Consider the following 20,723-nt stretch of genomic DNA (forward strand, 5'->3'; position numbering starts at 1 on the left):
TGCCCTTGGAGAGCAGCGCGCAGGCTCCGGCTCCCTCCCCTCCCCCCTCCCCGGCCCCTGGAGGCCCCACAGCCCGGGGGAGGGGAAGCTGCGCCCCGAGTTCCAGTGCAGCCTCGGCGCTCCGGCTCACCCCCGCTGCGGGCCGAGAAGCAGTGGCAGAGCCGGCCCCGGGGCCGCAGGGAGTGGGCAGCTCCGCTGGCGCGGCCATCCGACCTGCGAGCCCAAGCTTGTGAATGGGGGGGCCGCCCCCGTGGAAACTTGCTTCCGGGCCCAGCCTGCGGACGTGCCGCCCGACACGGCCTGCGAGGGTCACTGGGCAGAGGCTTGCGGCGCGCGAGGGGAGGAGGCGCCTTTCTTTCCCTGCCCCCTGGCAGGGGCGCCGCTGGCACTGCCCCTGTGCCCGGCTGAGGGGCAGAAGACAGCTGGTGCGGCTGCAGCCAATCCAGGCTAATCCTCTGGCCAAGGAGGCCCGAGTGCCCGGGGGCAGGGTGGGCACCTGAAGGGGGGGCTCCCCGCTGCCAGCTCGTGGGAGGAAGGTGGTTTGGACAGCGAGGCTGCGCCTGGCACGTGCTTTGGGGGCACGACAGCTGGCAGCCAGGCCCTGAAGGGCCCCCTCAGGAGTTGGGCAGTGCCCAGGGGGCAGGGGCACTTGGAGGTCTGGGGCCACATGAAGCTTTCCCGCATTGGCACTGGGCAGAGAGGACGGGCTGTCTCCGGAGGCCCCTGGGCACAGGCTCCTATGGTGCCCATGAGGGGGAGCCTGCCTAGAGACATCCAGGCTGACCCCTGAGAGGGCAGGAGCCCCCGGCCCAGCCCAGTGCCCAGGACTTGCCCTCGGGTCTGTAGAACCTGGGCGTGCCCTTGCCACCCTGCCCTGGCAGCCCTCCTGGGCTTGTATTTCACCTTCGGGGTCCCCCCAGAAATTGCATATTCCCAGGAGCTCAAAGGAGCTCCCAGTCTCTCCCCTCTGAAGGCTCTGAGGACCTACTTGTCCCTTTTGAGGCCCGGGTCCCCCTGCCGGGGTGCTGGGCATTGGGGACCCGGATGGGGCCCATCTTTGCAGCGTCTTTCCTTGTAAGAGGGCCAGGAATGGGGTGGTGGAATATTGGGGTGCAGCTGAATCAGTGTTGGGGCCTGCCATGCTCAGCCAGGAAAGCTGCCCACCTGTTGTCTCCCATTAGACTGGCAGCTCCCAGAGGGCACAGACTGGCACAGCCCTCCCAGGCACCACCTCCCTCAGCTTCCTCTCCCCCTGCCCCCAAGTGCTCCCAACACCTACCTCGATGGGCAGCTCACCCTGTGCTGTGCCCGCCGCTCTGCCCAGGCTTACATCTGTGCCAGCTTCCCCCGGCAGCTCCCGAGGGTTGGCCTTGGCTTTCATCGTATCCCAGCGTTTAGCATGCCGCCCCATGCACAGCGGCGCTCCCTGAAAATGCTCCTCACCATGCCGTGGAGGCGGCCCTCAGAGGGGCACCCTGGGGGCAGAAGCCTTCAACCAACTCTGGCCCCCGCTTCCAAGGCCTCTGCAAGATGCCCGCCTTCGGGATCTGGGTGCCTGGTCTTGGCAGCGCCCTCTGCCCTCCAGGGCTGTGCCCGTACTCTACAGGCTGGCATCCAGAAAACCTGGACCCAGAGCCGGGGCTGGGGTTCATGTTGGGCAGACCAAGCTGGGTACTGGGGGGCAGCCCCTCACCTTCCCTGCCTGTGGCACACTCTCCCTGGGCACCGATGGCACCGGGCATCCCTTTAGCTGAGCTCTCCCATGCCCGCCGGGCCCAGAGTCCTCCAGAGAAGGGGCAGAGTGCAGGGGCTTGGCACCGTGCCCGGCCAGGTGGAGGGCCCCCATCAGGAGTGCGAGCACCTGGATGCAGATTCCCTCTCTGCCCCTCTCTGTCTGTGCCCGGGCAGAGACAATGGGGGCAACTCACTGAGTTCTCTGAGCCTCGGTTTCCCACTCTGTAAAATAGACACGACGGGATCTGGGTCACCGGATGGCAAAGAGACATTGTGGGCGAGACGCACCCCAAACCTGCCAGCCCCCGCCCCCACCTCGTCTGTTTGCTTTCTGGGGAGGCCTCTGAGGCCGTCCCCAAGGGGGCACCTTCCTGGGACCCAAAGGGGAAATTCACTGTCTGGGGCCACTTTTGTGAATTCATGTGTGGATGTAAAGATGCTGCCCACGAGCCCACCTCCATCATGGACGGGGCAGCTTCGTCTCTCCCTCATTCTCGGGGACTGTCACTGTCGGGCCCCTTCGTTTTGGGGGGCCCCCGCCATCACTCTGGGGTGAGAAGGGAGCTAGGGAAGGAGGGAGACTGACCCAGGACCACGCAGCCAGGAAAGAAAAAGAGCCGGGACTCGAACCCAGAGCTTCCGGACCAGATCCTGCGCCCCTCCGAACTTGTCCACGGTGTGCCAGTCTGTGGTAGAACGGCTGACCTGGGTCCAGTCTTGGGGACCCCCTCCAAATGGCCCTAAACCTGCCCCCCTCTGCTCCTTGTCCCTCGCTCAGGATGTCCAGCTGCAGTTTGCTGAGCTTGTGAGTGTGTGTGTGTACGTGTGTCTGAGTGTGTGTTTCTGTGTATGTGAGTGTGAATGAGTGTGCACGCGCGTGTGTGTCTTTCTGGGTTTGTGTGTAGGTGAGTGTTTGTGGGTGTCTGTGGGTGTGTGCTCTGCACAGGCACCTCTTGGCTGGCTGTGCTGGCCCTTTGGACACGCGCCCGGTGTCTGAGCCTGGGGGGGTTGGGGGCTCAGGGTGGGGCACCCAGTGCCCATCCCCCAGGCTTCCCTCCCTTTGCGGGGGGGGGGGCTCCTCTCTGGCCTGTGGGCCCCCCCGCAGTCACCTGACCTACGTTGGGAGGAGGGGGGAGCCCCGTGTGTGAAGGGGCCGCCCCAGCGTCTCCCCAGTTGGTCTCAGGGTCGCCCTGTTGTGGGGGAATCCGCCTGCCCAGAGGTGCCCCCCGTGGCCTCCAGAGCGCACCAAGGGGCGCGGGATGGACGGACTTGCAGGGACCCTAGTTGGGGGGCTCCCCAGGGCTGCCCCCATTTCCCAGATGGGCCCCTCCAGCCTTGTCCTCGGCCTCGCCCCGCAGGCTCATGGGTGGAGCTGCACTTCAGCAGTAATGGCGGCGGCCCCGGCGCGGCGGCGCCAGCCTCCATCTCGGCCTACAACGGTGACATGGAGAAGATCCTGCTGGATGCCCAGCACGAGTCTGGCCGGAGCAGCTCCAAGAGTTCTCACTGCGACAGGTGGGGAGGGGAGAGGGAGGGGGAGGGGGCCCTGGGGAGGCTCCAGGCCAGTCCTGCAGGCGCCTTCACGGGCACCCGGCCTGGGCCCAAACTTGTCCCATCCCCGGCGGAGGCGGTGCCATTTCTGGTTGTGGCTCCTCCGCAGCTGCCCCGGGCAGGGAAGGACAGCCGGGCTGTGGGGAGGGACCCCAGGACGGGCACCAGGAAGGCCGTGCCATAGGAGGGACGCCTGAAGGGACTCGAGCCCGGAGACCGGGGGTGGGGGGGCCTAAAAGGGTCCTGGGAGGGGGGACGCCCAGTCGGCTCTTCTCTGTCCTTGTTCTGTCCAGCCCCCCCCGGTCTCAGACCCCCCAGGACACCGGCAGGATGTCTGAGGCGGACACGCACAGCATCGGGGAGAAGAACAGCTCCCAGGTACGAGGTTCCGGCCAGCGGGGCGTCCCGGGCTCTGGGGGTGCTCTGGGGGTCGGGGGTGGCGGCTGGTCCTGCCCGGCTCGCTTCAGGACGGACAGGAGGCCCCAAAGCTCGCTGACGGCCCTGGCAGGCGGGGTCGGGTCTGGGCTCTCGGGGTCTCGGAAGGTCTTTGGGGCCCAGGGAGAGCTCTGAAGGCTGCCCGGGCCCGGTGGCCAGCTGGGACTGACCTTTGGCCGCAGGCCTCGATGGGGGCGGGGGGACTCGCTGGCCCCCTCAGCCACCCCTTCCAGGGGCTCCTCCCTTTCTGAAGCACCCTGAGGGGGGACGGTCTGGCTGAGCTTTTCCCCAGAACTGGCTTTGGAGTCGGGACCGGAACCCTGAGTGGAACCCTGAGCGTTCCAGCTTTGAGCTTGGGGGACGGTGGGCCCCGGGCGGGGGTCTCGGGGGTCTCAGAGAGCTTCTGTTTGGTTTCAGTCGGAAGAAGATTACATGGAGAGGCGGAAGGAAGTCGAGAGCATCTTGAAGAAGAACTCGGACTGGATCTGGGACTGGTCCAGCAGGCCCGAAAACATCCCCCCAAAGTGAGAGGAGGGGCTGGGAGAGGTGGGGGGCCACGGGGGAGGGGGACCCCCCAGCAGAGCCAGGCCTCGCCACGGCCCTCCTCTCGCGCAGGGAGTTCCTCTTCAAGCACCCCAAGCGCTCGGCCACGCTCAGCATGCGGAACACGAGCGTCATGAAGAAGGGCGGCATCTTCTCGGCCGAGTTTCTCAAGGTCTTCCTCCCGTCCCTGCTGCTCTCGCACTTCCTCGCCATCGGCCTGGGGTGAGCACGCGCGTGTTCCTCCTCCTCCGCGGGGGTCCCGCTGGGCCACAGCCCCGAGCTCTGGGGAGAAGCCCAGCACTGCCCCCTGGTCTGGGTATCTTCTCTCGGCGCTGCCACGCGGGTGGGGAGGGTGCTGGACCCGGAGGCAGGGAGACGAGTTCAAATCATGTTGCCGACACTGCCTGGGGGGACCCTGGGCAAGGCACCTGACCTCTGTTACCTCAGTTTCCCTCTCTGTAAAGTGGGGCAGCGACAGCTCGCGAGTCCCTCCCAGGCTCCTCATTCTGGTGCTCCTCTTCTGTGCCTGTCGCCATCTCTATGCTACGGATCCTTGGCGTGTGCCCAGCATGTGCCCAGCCGCTGCCCATGTCGGGCCTCGCTGGCACGCTGGCACGTGAGCTCCGGGGCCGGCCCCAGAGAGGCTCGTGGCAGGGAAGGGAGGACGCTTTGTGCCACGGAGAGGCCCAGCGAGGCCAGGACCCGCCTGCAGGCCGGCCCAGCCCAGGAAGCATCCGCTGGCCGCTGGCCGTGGGAGCCGGGTCCGGGCCGGATGCAGAAAGAGCCCTCCTGGTGCGGCGGGGGCTGCCCTCGGCCGCCTGCCCTGGAGGGGTGACGGCGGAGCCGCTCTGGGGCGTCCCCGGGCCCGGCCGAGGCGAGGGATGGCTCGTCACCGCATTTCCTCTTCCCGCAGGATCTACATCGGCAGACGCCTCACCAGCTCCGCCAGCACCTTCTAGGGCTCGCCAGGCCGGCGCCTCGGAGGAAGGCCGTCCGTGCGTCCATCCCCGGCGGCTCCCGTGACTCACGCCCGTGTCGTGCCCCGGCCCAGAAGGGAGGGGGAGCGGCGCCTCCTTCCCGTCCCCCGCTGGGATGGAGCATGTGACCCCGAAGCTCCGTGTACAAAGAACATTGTAGTGTTGGGGTCACAGACGGCCCCAGCAAGCCCCCCCTCCCCCCTGTGCCCATTTGCTGTGGCGGAGACTCCCCGCCGTACTGCCGGGCGGGCTTCCTGGCACGTGGGAAAGGGAGGAAGCCCGCCAGGCGGTCCGTTCGCTCGGGACCCTCCACGACGCTGATGTGTGACGTCTCCCGCCGCCCCCTCCTTTCCCCAGACTTGGGGCCTGGCCTGCCCGCGGCCCTCTGCCCTGCCCCTTGTCTCCCGGAGCGATGGTGGAGGCTGCGATGGGGATGATTCTTTCTTTGTGGCCAAACCCTTCAGGGGAGCCAACCGGCCTGGGGCCAGTCACCGGAGTTGGGGAGCCCTGGAAGGGGTCAGGCCTGGCCTTCCCTGCTCTCCTCGCGCAGGTCTTTGCTGTGCTGGACACACAATCTCAGCATCGGCTGATTTCGGGGGTTCCTCTCTGCCCCCCGTTTCCCTTGGGCTGGAATAGATGCAGCCTTTTCATTTGAAGGGGGGATCTCCCGTCCTCCCCTGCCAGAAAAGGGGCCACGTGGGTGGTGGCCTCCTCAGCACGAGAAGGTGGGTGGCTCTCCTGGGCTCGGCTCTCGGGGGCAGCCCAGGCCCCACGGAGGGTTGGTGCATGGACGCAGCTCGCCTCTTGGAGATGAAGAAGTTCATGCAGCAGCTCCCTTTCTCGGTCCGGCCCTCCACCTCCACAGCCACCTGGCCCGCCGTCCAGCCAAGGCGCCCCCGAACACCACCGGCCTCGCAGCTCCTCCTGCCCGACGTTTCTCCTAGCAAAATAAGAGCATTTCTGCCAAAGGAACACGTGAACCAATTGTGGCCAGGGATGAGACGGTCGGCCCTCTGCAGGGGGGGACAGATGGGGGGCCCTGCAGACACCTCAGCACTCTGACCCAAGGAGGGGGCCCGGAGCCGGAGTCTGGAAGAGGAGTCCAGATCTCCCCGTCGACCTTGGCGCCGCCATCTTGGCTCGGGAGCCCATCGGCCGTGTCCTCCTCGCCTACACCACACCAGAGGGCCGATGCTCCTCGGCCTCCTGAGCTCCCCTCACCCCCAGAAGCCCCCAGACGGGGTTGTGAAGGCTGACGGCCCCTGATCCCATCCTGGTCCCTCCCTCTCCCCGGTAGCCCCAACCCTTCAGCCTCTTCCCATCCTGCCAAGCCTCACTGCCTCTGCCCAGGCTACGCTGCCAGTCTTCGCCACCCTGACCTGCGGGTGAAGCTGTTCATCTTCCCTCCGGGCCCTCTCTGGGCTCCTGATCTTGTCCAGGATTTTGCCCTGCTAAGCCCCAGCCTTGGGTCATTCCTATTCCTGTGCCGTTGAATGAAAGTCATGCCATTGGGCTGCGTGGCACAGTAATGGGCACTTTGGGAGCGCCCCAAAGCCGTGCCCGCCCCCGAGGAGCCCACAGTCTAATAGGAGACACAAACAGCCGTGCCAACACGTAGTGCGTGAAAGCGCAGACCGCCAGGCGGCATCTGAATGGGTGTCAGAAAACCGCCATCAAGCGTTGTTTCTGCGAGTCGCTGGAAGGAAACGAGAACCAATCAGAAGCCAAGAATGTCGTCCCAACTTCTTCGACCCAGGGAGGGCCCGGCGGAAGGGGAGGGGATCCGCCTGAAAGAAGCCCCAAAGGAAGGCTCGGATGCGCTCTGGGCAAGCTCCGGAGTTCGGATCAAAGAGAAAATGCGCCCCCTAAAGGAGAGAAGCCCTCGGAATGCAGCCCTCCGAAGGCCTGCACCGAGAATGAGCGCTCAGAAAAGCGCACGCGCTCCACAGATGTTCACCGGCTGGGCCTTTCGGCCTTCTTGGACGAGATCAGAATCCTGTGGAAATGGGGAAGTTCCAACCCAGGAGTTCAGGAAGACATAACGAGGTGATCACGGATAAATGGATGGGAGCCTCGGGCATGGCCCTGGGCCAGTCACCCCCTCGCCCAGCCCTTGCTGCGGAGATGCTAAACGAAGTGGGGCCCAGGAGTGTGGTGGCTTCCTGTTGAGGTCTGAGGCTTTCTAAGGGACCTGGGAGGCCCCGCGTGAACCGATGGAGATCCCCGGAAGCGAGGAGGAGGAGGAACAACTCCATGACCGTCACGTGACCGCCAGGGCAGCGCGAGAGGCAGATCCACGGGACACTTAGATAGGGCCGATGCGCAGGCGGGTTTTGCTTTGCTGTACATATCTGTAACGATGACTCTTCCTTTTGTTCTCAATGGGGGGCGGGGGGGGGGAGGAAGATTTTTGCTGATTGAAAAACTAAAAATAAAAAGTTCAAAAGAGCTTAAGGTCATCTCAGCCGGGCCTTCACTGCTCCCGACTTTGGGCACCTTCCTCGTTCGCTCGGCCATCCTCCCCACGTCCCAAGGCCCCGTCCCCGCTCCCTTCTCCACAGAGCACCCGGCCTCCTTACTCTGGACAAACTGAGGCCATCCCTGCTCCCGGCCCTCCTCCTTCCTGTTCCAAAAGGCAAACCCCTCCGCGAAGCGTGTGGGATCTCACCTCCTCGCATCCCCTCCAGGAGATCCATCGATGGCCCCGGCCGTCGCCCCACGTCTAGCACTCACCTGCAGTGTCTCCTGCTTCCTGCGTTTTCCCATGATTTAAAAGCAACAGAATCCCAGCCCCCTTCCTCCATGCAGCCCTGCTGGCTCTCATCCCTCGCGTATCCCTCTTCCTCTGGGCAGTTAGGCTGCTGGAGACAGCTGTGCGCCCTCGGTGCCTCCTCTCTCTCTCTCTCTCTCTCTCTCTCTCTCTGCATTCTGGCTCCTCAGCTCCTCTCCGGCGCCTGAGGGGCTCTTTCTTTCCTTATTTTGCTGCAGTTTGAGCGCGGAGCTGCCTCCCTCCCTCCCTGCACTGTGTTCGGCTCCTCCTTTTTCCATCTTCCTCTTCCCTCACTTTATTTTATCGTCATGCAAAACGCACTTCCATCTTGGTCACTGCCGTAAGAGCAACCCCCCCACCCCCCCCCCCCCAGCAAAGCCAGATGCCCCATGGGAAAGCCGCCTCCCAGGAGGCGTCCCCTTCGTAAGTCTTTCAGGATTGGCCCAGATGCTTGCCCTGCGGAGAGGATCGGGGTCCAGTATTGCTGTCACTGTGTACAGAGCTCTCCCCCTTCTGCTTGCCGCACTCGGCAGCCCGTCCCGTTTTAGCCAGTTTGATGGAATCGCAAAGTGCCTTTAATTGGCATTTCTCTAAGCAACAATGCCTTGGAGGATGTTTTCATATGGCCGCGTAAAGCTCCGATTTCTCCCCCCCAAGTCGCCAGGCGGAACCTTGGAATCATTTATCGGCTGCGGAGTGACTTCTCTTCCTATAAACTGGACAACATTCTCTGGAAGGAGACGTTCAAATTCAATATCATCAAAATTGCTTGTTTGGCACCACAAATTCTCCTCTGCATAAATCCTGCAGGGAACACGGTCTGGCCTCGTCTCCTTTCCTCACCATACGTGGCTCCCTCCGTGGCCGAGGCTGCCCATTTTGATCGGAGCTCAGTAAGTGGTGTAAGATGTCCGTCTCCCCCTAGTTTCCGCCACATGGCTTTCCGGGGGCTCCAAGCACTTCTCCCAAACAGTAAGTTCTCATCCCCGAAGCTTCAGTCTTTGCAGTTTGCAGACAGAAGGTCATAATCGCTGTCTCCTGCCGTGGGCCGGCCGTGTACTTACTCTGTTCCACTGATTGGCCTTTCTAGTTCTTCGCTGGTCCCAAGTTCAAGTCACCTCCTCAGAGTACAGTTTAAGATCGAGTACTGCTAGACCCTCCCTCCCTTATTGGTTCCAGATTCCTCCTTCCTTCCTCTTTTTTAGAAATCGCAAGGCCTAGGCCGGTGGGGTGCAGTGACTTGCCCACAGCTAGGAAGGGTCTGAGGCTGGCTTTGGGTCAAGGATCTCCGTCTTGAGGCCTGGCTGCCTCCATTGGAGGATTCCTTAACTGGCCATTGCTCTGACTTGCAGATCTCCACGTTTTGGGCACGTTCCTCTTGGCTTGCTCCCCTCCCCCCCCCCCCCCCCCGAATGCTCCTCCGGCACCTTTAATCGGACTAAATCCAGGTCGTGGCCACCAATAGTGGGTGTCCCCCGCGGCTGGCCCGGTCCCTCCCTTCTTTCCTTGTCTCCAGTGGATTCTCACTCCTGACCACAGACCCACTGAACGCCCTCGCCACGTCCAGAAGTCCAGCAGCTCCGTTACTGGGGAGGGTCCCCCCGGCCGTCCTGGATTCCTCATCTGCCGGCTGCCCCCCATCCAGGCTGCCAGTCAGACCCTTGTGCCATCCCTTCCACAGGCTCCCCGAAGGCGGCAGGGCTCGGCCGGGTGCTTGGCACATGCTCGCTGCCTTTTATCCCTGAAGGACGCCGGGGCCCTTCTGCTGGACTGCTGCCAGCGTGGCTGGGGGCTCCTCGAGAGCCGAGACTGGCCTCCTTCAGCTCTGCCTCTCCCTGTGTCCCGGCACTTAGCACGGCGCTTGGCCCGGAGGAAGAGCCGACTAGCTTCGTGCAAGGAGGGCCGCCAAGGGCTGAGTCCACAACGGGGACGGGGAAAGGGGGGGCCCCACCCCGAGGAGCTGGAATGGTATTGAGGGAGCCAGTCAGCAGGCGGTTCAACGGGCCAGGCAGGACCCAGGCAGGGCACCTCACCCTGTCCTGGAACTCTGCCTCCAGCGGGCAAGTCTTCCTCCAGGAAGTCCTGAGGACTTTGGCTCTGTGGGAGCATGCGACGCCCTCAGTGTAAGAACGGGGGGCCTGATGCGCGAGGGCCCAGGAGCTTGGGGCGGCTCTCTTACCCACGTGGGTTCCGCGGCCTGAAGAAAGGGTTCCTTGGGGCTCCTTCTGGCTCCTGAGGGAGCGCGTGTGGGGCACAGGAGCTTGAGGGGACGGAGCAAGCGCTAAGAAAAGGCAGCGGCGAAGGCTGGCGTTCACGGAAGGCTCGGGACGGATGGGAAGAGAAGGAAAAGGAGGCAAAAGCGGAAGGAGACGGGCAGGAGAGAAGGACTGGAGGGAGATGAGTGGGGAAGGGGGGTGGGGGGAGCCTGCCTTCGCACCTTCCTCCCCAATTCCAGTTCTGCTCCCCCGGCTGCCCTGTCTGGCCAACTCGACAAGCCCCAAAGGAAGCACGTCATCTCTTTGGCTCCCCTCGCTTGATTCTCCATCCCTTCCCCAGGCCTATCCCCCAGCTCTAGAGCTCAGACCTCTCTCCAGTCTGAAATCAAGTGACTTGGAGCCACGTCGTGCCAGACGCCGTGCAGACACCGCAGAGTTGGCCCAGTCCACACACGGGTTGGCCTTTGCCCTAAGCCCGCCCCACCTTTCCAGGGGGGCCGCCACAGGCACCTTCCCCAAAAGTCAAAGCTGTCTCGTGAAGCTCCCACGAGGCACCGCCAAGAAGGAAACAAATCCGTACACGCGAGTTCGAGGCAGGCTAAATTGGAGATGATCAGGGAAGGGAAGGCTTCCCGGAGGAGAGATTTGAGCTGAGACTTCCAGACAGCCAGGGAAGCCAGTGGGATGGCAAAGAGAGGCCGCGGGGCAGCGTGGCGGGCGGCGGGTTAGGGAAGGCTTCTGTAGTCTCCATTTTGTGCCCACTTTTCTGCCTGTGCCCTTGATTTTCCCTCTTCCTCTGGAAGGCTGACCCTGCAGACATTTGCTTTGTCCCCCCGTCAGTCTGTACCGACCAGTTCCCTCCTTGCTGCCTACACACATGCCACGGTCTCCCCCAAACGAGACCCTGCCGTGGCTCGAATCCTGCTCACAACCGAACCGGGTCCCCGTTTCCTGTCCGCTGCCCTGCTGTGTGTCTCCTCCCTGCAGTCGGACACCCGGCCTGCCTGGAAGCTCTCTTGCTTCGGTCATTAACTGGCTGCCCAATTCAGCGTCCGCCCTTCTGCTGGATGTTTCATTTCGATTCTGGCTGTTCTAGATCCTCCCGAGGCCCTGCTCTCTCTCGGTGGCCCAGCCACGGTCCCCACGGCACAGACGGAAGGCATCCGAGATCTGACAAGCGTTCATGGAATGCCCACTATGTCCCAGGCCTGGGGAGCTGTAAAAAGTTGTGGAGGGATTTGGAGTTGGGGGTCTGGGTTCAAATTCTGGCTCTGTTCTGCTACTGGAGTGACCTTGGCTAAGTCAACTGAGGCCTCTCTGATCCTCCCTAGCCTTCACTGAATCACAAAGGTCCATTTTATCACTAACCTACGAGTCACACTTGGGGATCCTCCTGGGCTCCTCCGCCCTGGTCTGTGGCAGTAGCTGCTGGGGTGGGAGCGGGGGGTGTCTTCCCACTCGAGGCCATTCTCCATTCAGCACTAAAACACCATCTCCCTTAGACCCTCGTGGCTCTGATCCAGTGACTCGGGGGCCGTGAGCTGGCCTGGCGACCAAACAGCAAACCCAGCGTGGCTTCCCGAGTGGTCCGTCGCCTGGCCACGCCGTGCCGGATGTCTCCCTGGCATTCCCTCCTCCTGGCCTCGGCTTCTCCAGGCTCCCCTCTGGAGATTGCGAGCCCCCCGAAGGCCGGCCTCCTTCTGCCTTTGGCTCCCCAAAGCTCGGCACATGGCCTGGCACGGCGTCGAGGCAGCTCGAGCCGTCCATAAGCCAGTAACATTCAGACATAATTGCCACACGATCAATACGAGTAGAACGAGACGATTTATTACCAAGTGCTGGTTACAGAGAGAACCAAAGAGAAACCTGGACAAGTGCTGGGGTGGGGGGGGAGGGGGGTCCCGAGGAAGCCTTCCAGGACCCCTTCGGGGAATGGGGGGGGGAGACAAGACGACTGGCTGGTGGCAGCTGTGCAGAGAGCGGACGTAAGGGAGGCGTGCAGAGGCCAATGAGGCAGCCCAAAGGTGAGGCGCTGAGCCGGATGGAAAAAGCCCCCATTTAACAGATGAGCAAAGAGAGGGGCCAAGTGCTACTTCTGTCTCCTGCTGCTGTTGTCGTGCCCCCATGAGGACGGAGCGTCTGTCCCTAGTCCTCCGGCCTCCCTGCACAAGCTGGTGCTCTTTTAGCCTCTTTACCTGGCCGATGAGGCCTGGCACGGGGCGGGGGGGGGGGGACCCTCACGGCTTCCTTCATTGGCTCCTGGGGCTGCCACGTGGCTAGCAGGAATGTGGGTGCCACGAGTGTTTCATCCACTCTGATGCCCCCAACGCTTCTAGGAAGATGAACCAAAGCCCGAGCCCTCTCGAGCAAGAACCCGCCGCCCGTAGCGGAGTGTTCAAGGCTCGGCCCACGGCTCGGCCCCTGAGCACCAGCCGCTTCTCTTCCACTCTGGGGCGTGTAGGAGGGGCCTCTCGGTGGGCCCGAGCAGCTCTCACTGCCCCAGCCCAGCTATGAGGGAAAGCACTCGTGCTGGGGTTCCGCTGGGACCCTGATGGGTTGGAGCCCACCTCCGGGCCAGCAGCATCGAGACAAGCCCCCCCCCCTCCCAGTGTGCCTGGATCAAGCTGTGGGGGGGGGTTATTAAAGGATAAATGCATTCAGGCAGGAAGGGATGAACTTCACTGTCAGCTCTGGACAGCAGCAACCTCTCTTCCCCCTACAATCTCCTGTCAAATATCTAAAGTAATCTAAGAGGGAAGCAACAGGGTCAGGGAAGGCCCCCCCTCACTCGAGCTCACCCCCCCGGGAGCCAAACTGGAGAACTGCTCTTCAATGTCTTCCTTGTTGGTAAATGAAGAGAGCAGAAGTGGACGCTGACCGTCATGGTCTCCCAAGAGTCACTACTAAAAGAGCACAGAGCAGCTGGATTCACTCACAATCCACAACCAACCCCCCTGGGCCCCAGGCAGGTCACGAGTGAAGTGAGCGCTGAGAAAACTCCTCCTCCCGTGGCCTCCCCTTCACATTCTGCCGGGCTATTTCAGGGTCCCTTCCAACGCCTGCTGCCTGCTCCCCTTCACACATTTCAGTCCACACTGGGACCCACGTGAACCTGGGGAAGTCGGCACTAGCAGTATCATTCCCATGGTACAGAGGAGGAAACTGAGGCAAACAGGTTAAATGATTATCCACAATCACACGGATAGTCAATCTCAGGTAATAAAAACTTAGCTTCTGGCAAAAAAAAAAAAAAAGGGGGAAATAAGGGGCAGCTGGGTAGCTCAGTGGATGGAGAGTCAGGCCTAGAGATGGGAGGTCCTAGGTTCAAATCTGGCCTCAGACACTTCCCAGCTGTGTGACCCTGGGCAAGTCACTTGACCCCCATTGCCTAGCCCTGACCACTCTTCTGCTTTGGAGCCAATACACAGTATTGACTGCAAGTCAGAAACTAAAAGTTTAAAAAAAAAAAAAAAGAGGAAATAAGGGAGCGTCCCTCGAGGAGGGATGGAGTCCCCTCAGGTAGGTGTCAGGAATATGGAACAGGACAACTTCAGAGAGAGCAGGAAAGGACCTACATGAACTGATGCCAAGCGAAAGGAGCACAAGCAGAACATCAAAGCGATACATTGTAGCAGGATCGAATGTAACTGACTTTGCTACTGGCAACAGTGCAATGATGCAGGCCACGCCCGAGGGACTGAGGAGAAAGAATGTATCCGCATCTAGAGAAAGAACTGTGGGAGCGGAAACGCAGAAGGAAAACATGATCAGTCATGTGGTTCAATTGGGGATAGGACTGGGTTTGGGTTTTAAAAGATTACAAAAATGAATACTATGAAAATAGGTTGTGAGGGATAAGCCCCGTATAACCCAGGGAATGGCTTGTTAGCTCCAGGGGGGAGGGGAGGGAGACAACATGAATCATGGAAACATGGAAAAAACAACAAAAACTCACCTTCTTCTCACAATTTTGATTGCTGGTTCCAAGGTAGAAGGGCAGGAAGGGCTAGGCAGTAGGGATTAAGGGACTTACCCAGGGTCACCCAGCTAGGAAGGGTCTGAGGCCAGATTAGAACCTAGGACCACCTGGCTCTCCATCTACTGAGCCACCCAGCTGTCCCCAACATTATTTCATACTGAGTAGATTTTTCCACTTTCTCCCTGCCCACTCCACGCAGACTAATTTTTGGTCTAGATCTGGAAGCTCCTTAGTGTTGGGAAATTCCCAAAATTAGTCTGAAAGGAACCTGGGACAGAATAAGCAGTCGGGTGTTGGAGGCAGAAACTGAATCTGGATCTTCCTAACAAAAGCTGATCCCTCCCACTTCCTCTTCCCAAGCATGGGGCTTGAACCAATTGTGGCTTCCAGATGCTTTCTTCTGGGCCCATCTGGGAAACAGCCCAGTGTGCTGGAGAGCCTAAGAAAGTGGGGGCAGCTGGTGAAGGGGCACAGCCGAGAAGCTCCCTCAGAACAGAACAGGGATATTGGGAGCCCCTCAGACTCAGGAAAATGGCATCCGTCCTGAGCTTCTGGTGGAAGAGAAAAACCTGCAAAAAGACACAGTCTGTGCAGAAAGAGAAGCACGAGAATTCTGGCAAACAGAGCTTCTGCCTTTGGAACCCCAAGGGGGAAGGAACCATCGGCCTGAGGGAGATGGCCCCTCGGACAAAATGGCGGACACTTGGACTCTTGTGCCCAAATCTCTGCCCGCTAAGACTCTAACAACTTCTGGCCATGGGCTCTGAAGAATGCCAATGTTCTCTCTGGATCTCCAGCACAGACCTGAGGATGGCAGCCCCGGAAAGTCCTTCTGACCCAGGGAGGTTCCCAGGATGGAGCCGATGCCAGCTAAACAGTCATCCATCACTGGGCAAACTGGGCCCCAAACTGTGGTCTCTAACATGAACCAGATGCCATGCCCACCTGCCTCTCCTGTGCCCCATCTGCTTCCACAGGGACGGGGGCAAAGTCCTGGGAGACGGGGCAACTGGCGATCGGTTCTTAGAGCCAGGAAGAGCCGTGTCCAGCTCCTTCCCTGATCATCCTGGCTCTGCGACCCGGGGACGGAAGGTGCCATTGTGCCCCCCTCTGCATTCTGTCCTCCTCCCTCTGGGCCAGGGGTGCCTGAAGGGCCTGGGGAAGCATTTGGATCCCTTCTCAGGAGGCTTTTAAGCACATAAAACAGGAGTTTCCCCAACAGGTGCCTGGATCGGGGCCCACGTCCAGAGCCTCCAGCCAGGATGGACACACAGAGCACTGACCTCGTGCTGAGGATCCGACGCATCTTGAGAGAAGCGACTTCCAAAGGGACGTGCGGGACGGCTCCTCCTCCTCGCTGGTGTGGCCACCTGCACGGTCCCTCCAGTGGCGGTCAGCGGCTCCTGCAGGAAGGATTTACGTAAAGACAAAGACTATCCCAAGAGGAGAAAACAGGGAAGGCCTGCATTGGAGGAGAGGAAGAGCCGCGCCAACGAAGCCCCCCAAAATGGGAACCTCCTCCAAGTTCCGCAGAAAGACACGGAAAAATGTCCAAGTACGCAGTGGAAATCCAGCTTAACATTTAAAATTTATTAAACTTTTTGACCAAAATAGTTGAACAAGTATATACAACCCCACGTGTGAGCACTGCAATAGGAGGACCAAGGGGGCCGCGGCGCCCACGACCCGGCTCCGCACCCAGGATCTGCGCCCCGACCAGGAGACTCGGGAGCAAGTTCTTCCTCTCGTCTCGCCTCATGAGGGCCCCGGGGGGGGCTCCCCGCTTCATTTAGCCCGAGCTGCGGCTCCCGTCCGTCCCCCGGGAGGCCCTGGCAGCATTTAGCACCCGCCCCCCCCCGTGCGCCCTGTACCCCGATTACTCTGGGGACGGACCAACGCCTCTGCAGGATCCGGTCGTCCACTGGAACTGGGAACCTGTCCTGGTGGCGTGGCGGCCCGAGTTGCAATACGAAATTCGGCATGCAGATAACTGTACCCAAACCCTAACCGCAGACCCCCCACCCCCAAGTCCTAAAAAGGTTAAAACCCAGTAGCGCCGCCGGGCGCCCTCGCCGAGGAGGGAAGGCCCCGCACGCCCGGGACAAGCAGCAGCGACTTGGGACGCCCTCGCTGGCCGGAGCTGCTCCATCCTGCTGAGGAGCGACACCCCCTGCCCCCGCCCAAGGCCAGCCCGCAGGCCCCGTTGTGCCGGTGACTCGGGACAGAGACGGGCACGTCTTCCCCTCGGGATCGCCCCACGCAGGCTCGAAGACCGCAGGGAGAGACAGCGAAGAGGGACTCGGACTGGCAGACCGAAAAACACGCTTTGTTTACAGCTTCTCACTTTTATTAAGTGGCTCCGCCAGCGGGTGGGGGCGGCGGCGGGATGGCCTGCCTCGGCCCCCCGAGCAGCCGGCGGGAGAGCCGCCTCCGCTGGGCCAGGGCTGGACCAGGAGGGGTTTTCTGGGCATGAACACGGGCTCCGAGAGGCCCCCGGGGGACGGCGGAGATGGGAGGGCAGTCCGGGCAGCCCTCCTCCGGCCTGCAGGTCGGCCCCCGCCGAGCACCGTCTGTCAGCCCAGCTTCCGGGGGAGGCAGGCCGGGCCGCGGGGGGCGAGGGCGCCTCGTTTCACAGAAGAGCGGCCGCTCCGGAGGCAGGAGCCGAGCTCTTCAGTTGATCTTGTCCTGGAATATGTACAGGTTGTTGGTGGCCGCCACAGCAATGATGTTGTCCAGGGGGTGCCAGGCCGTGTGCAGGATCTTCCTGTTAAAGTCCAGGCTGTCTGCGCTGATCTCGTCTTTCTTCCTCTTGCCCCCCGGACACACTTTGCGGGGCTTCAGGATGGCGCGCGGCTTGCTGCTCTCCCTGGAGGCCTCCAACGTGACGTCCCTCCGGGTGCTTCTGTCGAACATCCTGAAGAAGTTGTTGTAGGAGCCGGTCATGAGGGCGCTGTGGGGGAGCAAGAAAAAGGGGGCCCTCTCAGTCATCCGGCAGCCCTGGGGGGTTACCTAAAGACCCCTGGGGAAGGGGGTGCACAGAGATCCCTGGGGAGGGGGGGTTGCAGAGATCCCCGGGGAGGGGGATGCAGAGACTCCCAGTGGGGTACCCAGAGATTCTGGGGGAGGGGGATGGCACTCAAATCAGGGAACTTGTAATAAAGCCTCCAATTCTCAGGTACTTTTTCCATTTGAGGGGGACCCTGGCTCCCCACACTAACTTCTAGGTAACATCTGATTTTCTCAGTGCCCGGCCAGGCAAGGGCATCAACACATACGTGAGGCGGTGGAGGGCAGCCAACAGGCCCTGAAGTCAGGCCCCCCCGGACATGCTGGATGCCTCTTGGACTCGGGAACTTCCTCTTCTGGTGGGTCCCTGAACCCCCAGACCCAGTTCTAGGCCCCGGCCCAGGGAGAGGAGCAAGTGAGAGCCAAGTGCAGGAAAAGGCTCGTTAGCAGGATGGGGCAGCGGCTTTCTAGGCTCTGGTTGAGGGGGCCGGGACAGCCGCCCTTCTGAAGGCCCCCCTCTGCCCCCTGCCCCGGCCCCCCAAGCCAGAGGAGACCGTGTGGAGGCAGGAGAGGCTGCCGGTGTCTCACTCCACTCCCTCTGGCCAGTGCGGTCTCCAGGCCCCGGTCAAGCCCCCGAGGGCCTTGGCCTTTCCCAAATTGGGCCCAACTGACCTGTCGGAACCGTTCCAGCAGCACTCGAACTTGTCAAATATGCAGTCGTTCTCGTAGAGGGAGCAAAGCTTGCTGCGGAGATACTCGTGAACCTGGCGCGAGAGCAGACACGGCGCGGTGAGCGCCGAGGCAGGGCTGGCGCCGGGAAGCCCAGCCCGAGCGGAGCCTCACCTGGTAGGTCTCGACGGGGCGGCTCTCCATGTTGAGGTCCCACACCTTGACGGACAGGTAGTCTCTGGTCATCATGTAGCGGCCGCCGTGACTGAACTTCACGTCCGAGATGGAGGAGATGATCTCGGAGAAGAACGAGCGGCTGCTCGGGTCTTCGGGCTCCTCGAAAACTGGAGGAGGGAGAGCAGAGAGCTCGGACGGCCCCGGACAGCGCTCCGAGGCCTCGCCGTCTTCTCCACGTCGAGACGCGTTTCCACCCAGTGAGAGCCCCAAACCCCGCCGCGGGGGGCCTCTGCCGGGGACGCTCGTCCTCCATTGGCGGATGGCCTCCTGCCTACCGTCATCGGGGCACCAAGTGAGGACCCCAGAGAAGGCCAGGGAAAAAGCGGGGCGACTGCCGGGCGGCCTTGGTGGGAAAGGCAGATCGATTCTGCACAGTAGGAGGCCTGTTTCCACCACACACCCCTCGTTTGGGAAATCAAATGCTTCTCCAGCTCCCCTGAGAAAATACCGCAGCCCCCCCCCCATCCTGAGGGTGCCATGAATCCTTTTCTTGGATTTCCTTTGGCTTCCTAAAAAAGGGGGCCCACTCCCCGTGCCTCCCCCAGACGGAGCTTCCTCTGACTCCTGGATTAAAACAGGAGCCGTTCACTTATGCCTCAGCAGGAGCGGAGCTGGCCCGAGGTGACCCGGACGCCCCCCTTCCTCGGACCGGCCCGAGGGCCCCGGACGCCCCGTTAGACTTACACTTGGAGTGCCGGTCGCACAGGGCGGAGGAGCGCATGTCGCACAGGCGGATGGTGCCTTTGCTGCTGCTGTACACAAAGACGTTGCACTGATGCGGGTGGAACTCGGCGGCCGTGATCACCTCGGTCAGCTCCTCCATGTTGATGGGCTTGATGTCCACGATGTCTGCGAGGGGCCGGTCAAGGCTAACAGGCAGGGAGCCGCGGGGGGGGAAGGGGGCACCCCAGGGGCACGCTGCGGGGGATCCCGGAGGGCCCAGGACCTTGTGGGGGGCGAGCCCGGGCCCCGCTCAGTAGCCGTGACGCAGACACACGGGGCTCCTGGGGGCTCGGGACGGGCCCCTCCTGACCCCGCCGGGGGGGACAAGGATACTGAAGCTCCGGTCGGTGATCTCCAGGTGCCACAGGTTGATCCTCAGGTCGTCCGCAGACAGGTAGGTCTCGTGGTCGCTGTTGACGGAGATGGAGTTGATGTGGTAGGTGTGCGCGTTGGCGAAGATCCTGCGGGGGCTCGCCTCCACCATCAGGTCCATGGGCTTCAGGATGGGGACCTGCGCGGGGAGAGCGCCGTCACGGGAGGAAACCCCCGCGGAGGCGGCCGGCCGTGCCCCGACGGCGCCATCTCCGTCTCAGCAGCCCCAAACGCACAGAAGGAAGGCGGAAGGAAGAGGGGGGGCGGACATCTGCATCGGGGGCAGCTGGGGGCTCGGGGAGCCCCCGGACACTTCCCACCATGGCCCCGAGCGCTCTTCTGCCTTGGAGCTGCCACGGCGCGGGGGCGAAGACGGAAGGGAAGCGTCTGAGAAGAGGCCCCCCGCATCGTCTCAGGACAAACAGAACCCCTGCTGCGTCTAAAGCAGCGTCAAACACCCCCCAAACCCACCCCGAAGTGTGCGTTAGAAGACGTCGGCTGGACTTCCGAGGGGAGCCGTCGGGCTGGCCTTCGGGCCGGGACGAGGTTCCGGAGAACCAGTCGGTGAGGCGGGGATGCCAGTTGTGCCATCGCGTTCACACGGGCTGATCTCAGCCGGAAGACGTCGGGCTCCCGCTGCCAGGCCCTGGCGGGCCACATGGCCGGGTCGAACTCTCGAGGCCACCCCCCCCCCCATCCAAAGCCGAAGCCGAGCTTCCTCTCAGGGTCTTCGCTGCGACCCGGCGGAGGTCTGGTCCTGCAGACGTAGGCCAGCGGGTGAAAAACGGGCGCACACGCCAAGCACAAACGGGGCTGAGTGGCAGAGACTGCCCCAGGCCCAGGGAGGGGAGGGCTCTGTGTCGGGGGCAGAAGGGGGAAACCTGCCCGGTCACCGCCTCGGCCTCTGGCACCCACAGGAAACTTGGCCCTTTGAGGGTCTAAGAGCGCAGCCTTGGGCATCCCGCCACAGGCAAACTCGAGGGACGCAGGCCCGTCTGGAGGAACTTTTCTCCTGGAATGGAGCTCCCCGTGCCGGCCGCCCCACCGTGGCTGCCCTATTCCGGCAGTTTTCTTTCATCTCATCACATCTAGGAGACAGTGTGGCGAGCGGGGCCGCCGCTGGGCCTGCTCGGGGAATGAGCCCCGCAGCCACGAGAGGGGCAGAGACTCCCCGAGGTCCTTCTAAGCCCTCCTGGGCAATGAGTCGTGCCCGGCGCCCCCCAGTGACGACACATGCTCGAGGCTTCTGCCCCTGTGCTTGGCGCAGTCGTCAGAGCCTCCTCCTCGAGAATGGGATCGGAGGCATCCTGGCTTTTCACCGGAAGGACGTGAAGGACCACACTGGGACGACAAAGGGCCCCCTCCAGCTTGAAACATGAGCCCCAAAGTCTCATCTGGCTGCTGGGGGCCACCAGACCTGCCCAGGTGCTCGGCTCCTTCTGGGCAGGTTTCCTGAGCCCCTACGGATGCCTGTCCAGCTGGTGAACCCAAGGGGCCGAGAGTCATCTTGT

General features: G+C 62.3%; 2 protein-coding genes across 4 annotated transcripts in view; one reads left to right on the top strand and one right to left on the bottom strand.

Annotated features, from left to right (window-relative positions):
- The first annotated feature begins 1,399 nt into the window (after positions 1-1,399).
- On the top strand, positions 1,400-7,720 carry BNIP3 (BCL2 interacting protein 3). Its single transcript, XM_044660310.1, has 6 exons — positions 1,400-1,646; positions 3,093-3,249; positions 3,579-3,663; positions 4,138-4,244; positions 4,336-4,485; positions 5,177-7,720. Exons 1-6 carry the CDS (start codon positions 1,400-1,402, stop codon positions 5,220-5,222), a joined length of 792 nt encoding a protein of 263 aa, XP_044516245.1. The 3' UTR covers positions 5,223-7,720.
- Positions 7,721-15,779: 8,059 nt separating this feature from the next.
- PPP2R2D (protein phosphatase 2 regulatory subunit Bdelta) overlaps positions 15,780-20,723 on the bottom strand; it is a 28,763-nt gene continuing 23,819 nt past the window's right edge. For 2 of the 3 annotated variants that reach the window (XM_044659184.1, XM_044659186.1), the window contains 5 exons: positions 19,174-19,351; positions 18,802-18,966; positions 18,055-18,224; positions 17,884-17,975; positions 15,780-17,155 (listed from right to left, as the gene is read on the bottom strand). In XM_044659184.1, coding sequence (XP_044515119.1) covers positions 16,876-17,155; positions 17,884-17,975; positions 18,055-18,224; positions 18,802-18,966; positions 19,174-19,351 — 885 coding nt within the window. In that variant the 3' untranslated portion in view covers positions 15,780-16,875. Of the gene's footprint in view, positions 17,156-17,883; positions 17,976-18,054; positions 18,225-18,801; positions 18,967-19,173; positions 19,352-19,683; positions 20,454-20,723 lie in introns of those variants that run through there. The other variant, XM_044659185.1, reaches the window with a different exon arrangement.

The sequence above is a fragment of the Gracilinanus agilis genome, chromosome 2 (genome assembly GCF_016433145.1).
Source record: "Gracilinanus agilis isolate LMUSP501 chromosome 2, AgileGrace, whole genome shotgun sequence".
NCBI lineage: Eukaryota > Metazoa > Chordata > Mammalia > Didelphimorphia > Didelphidae > Gracilinanus > Gracilinanus agilis.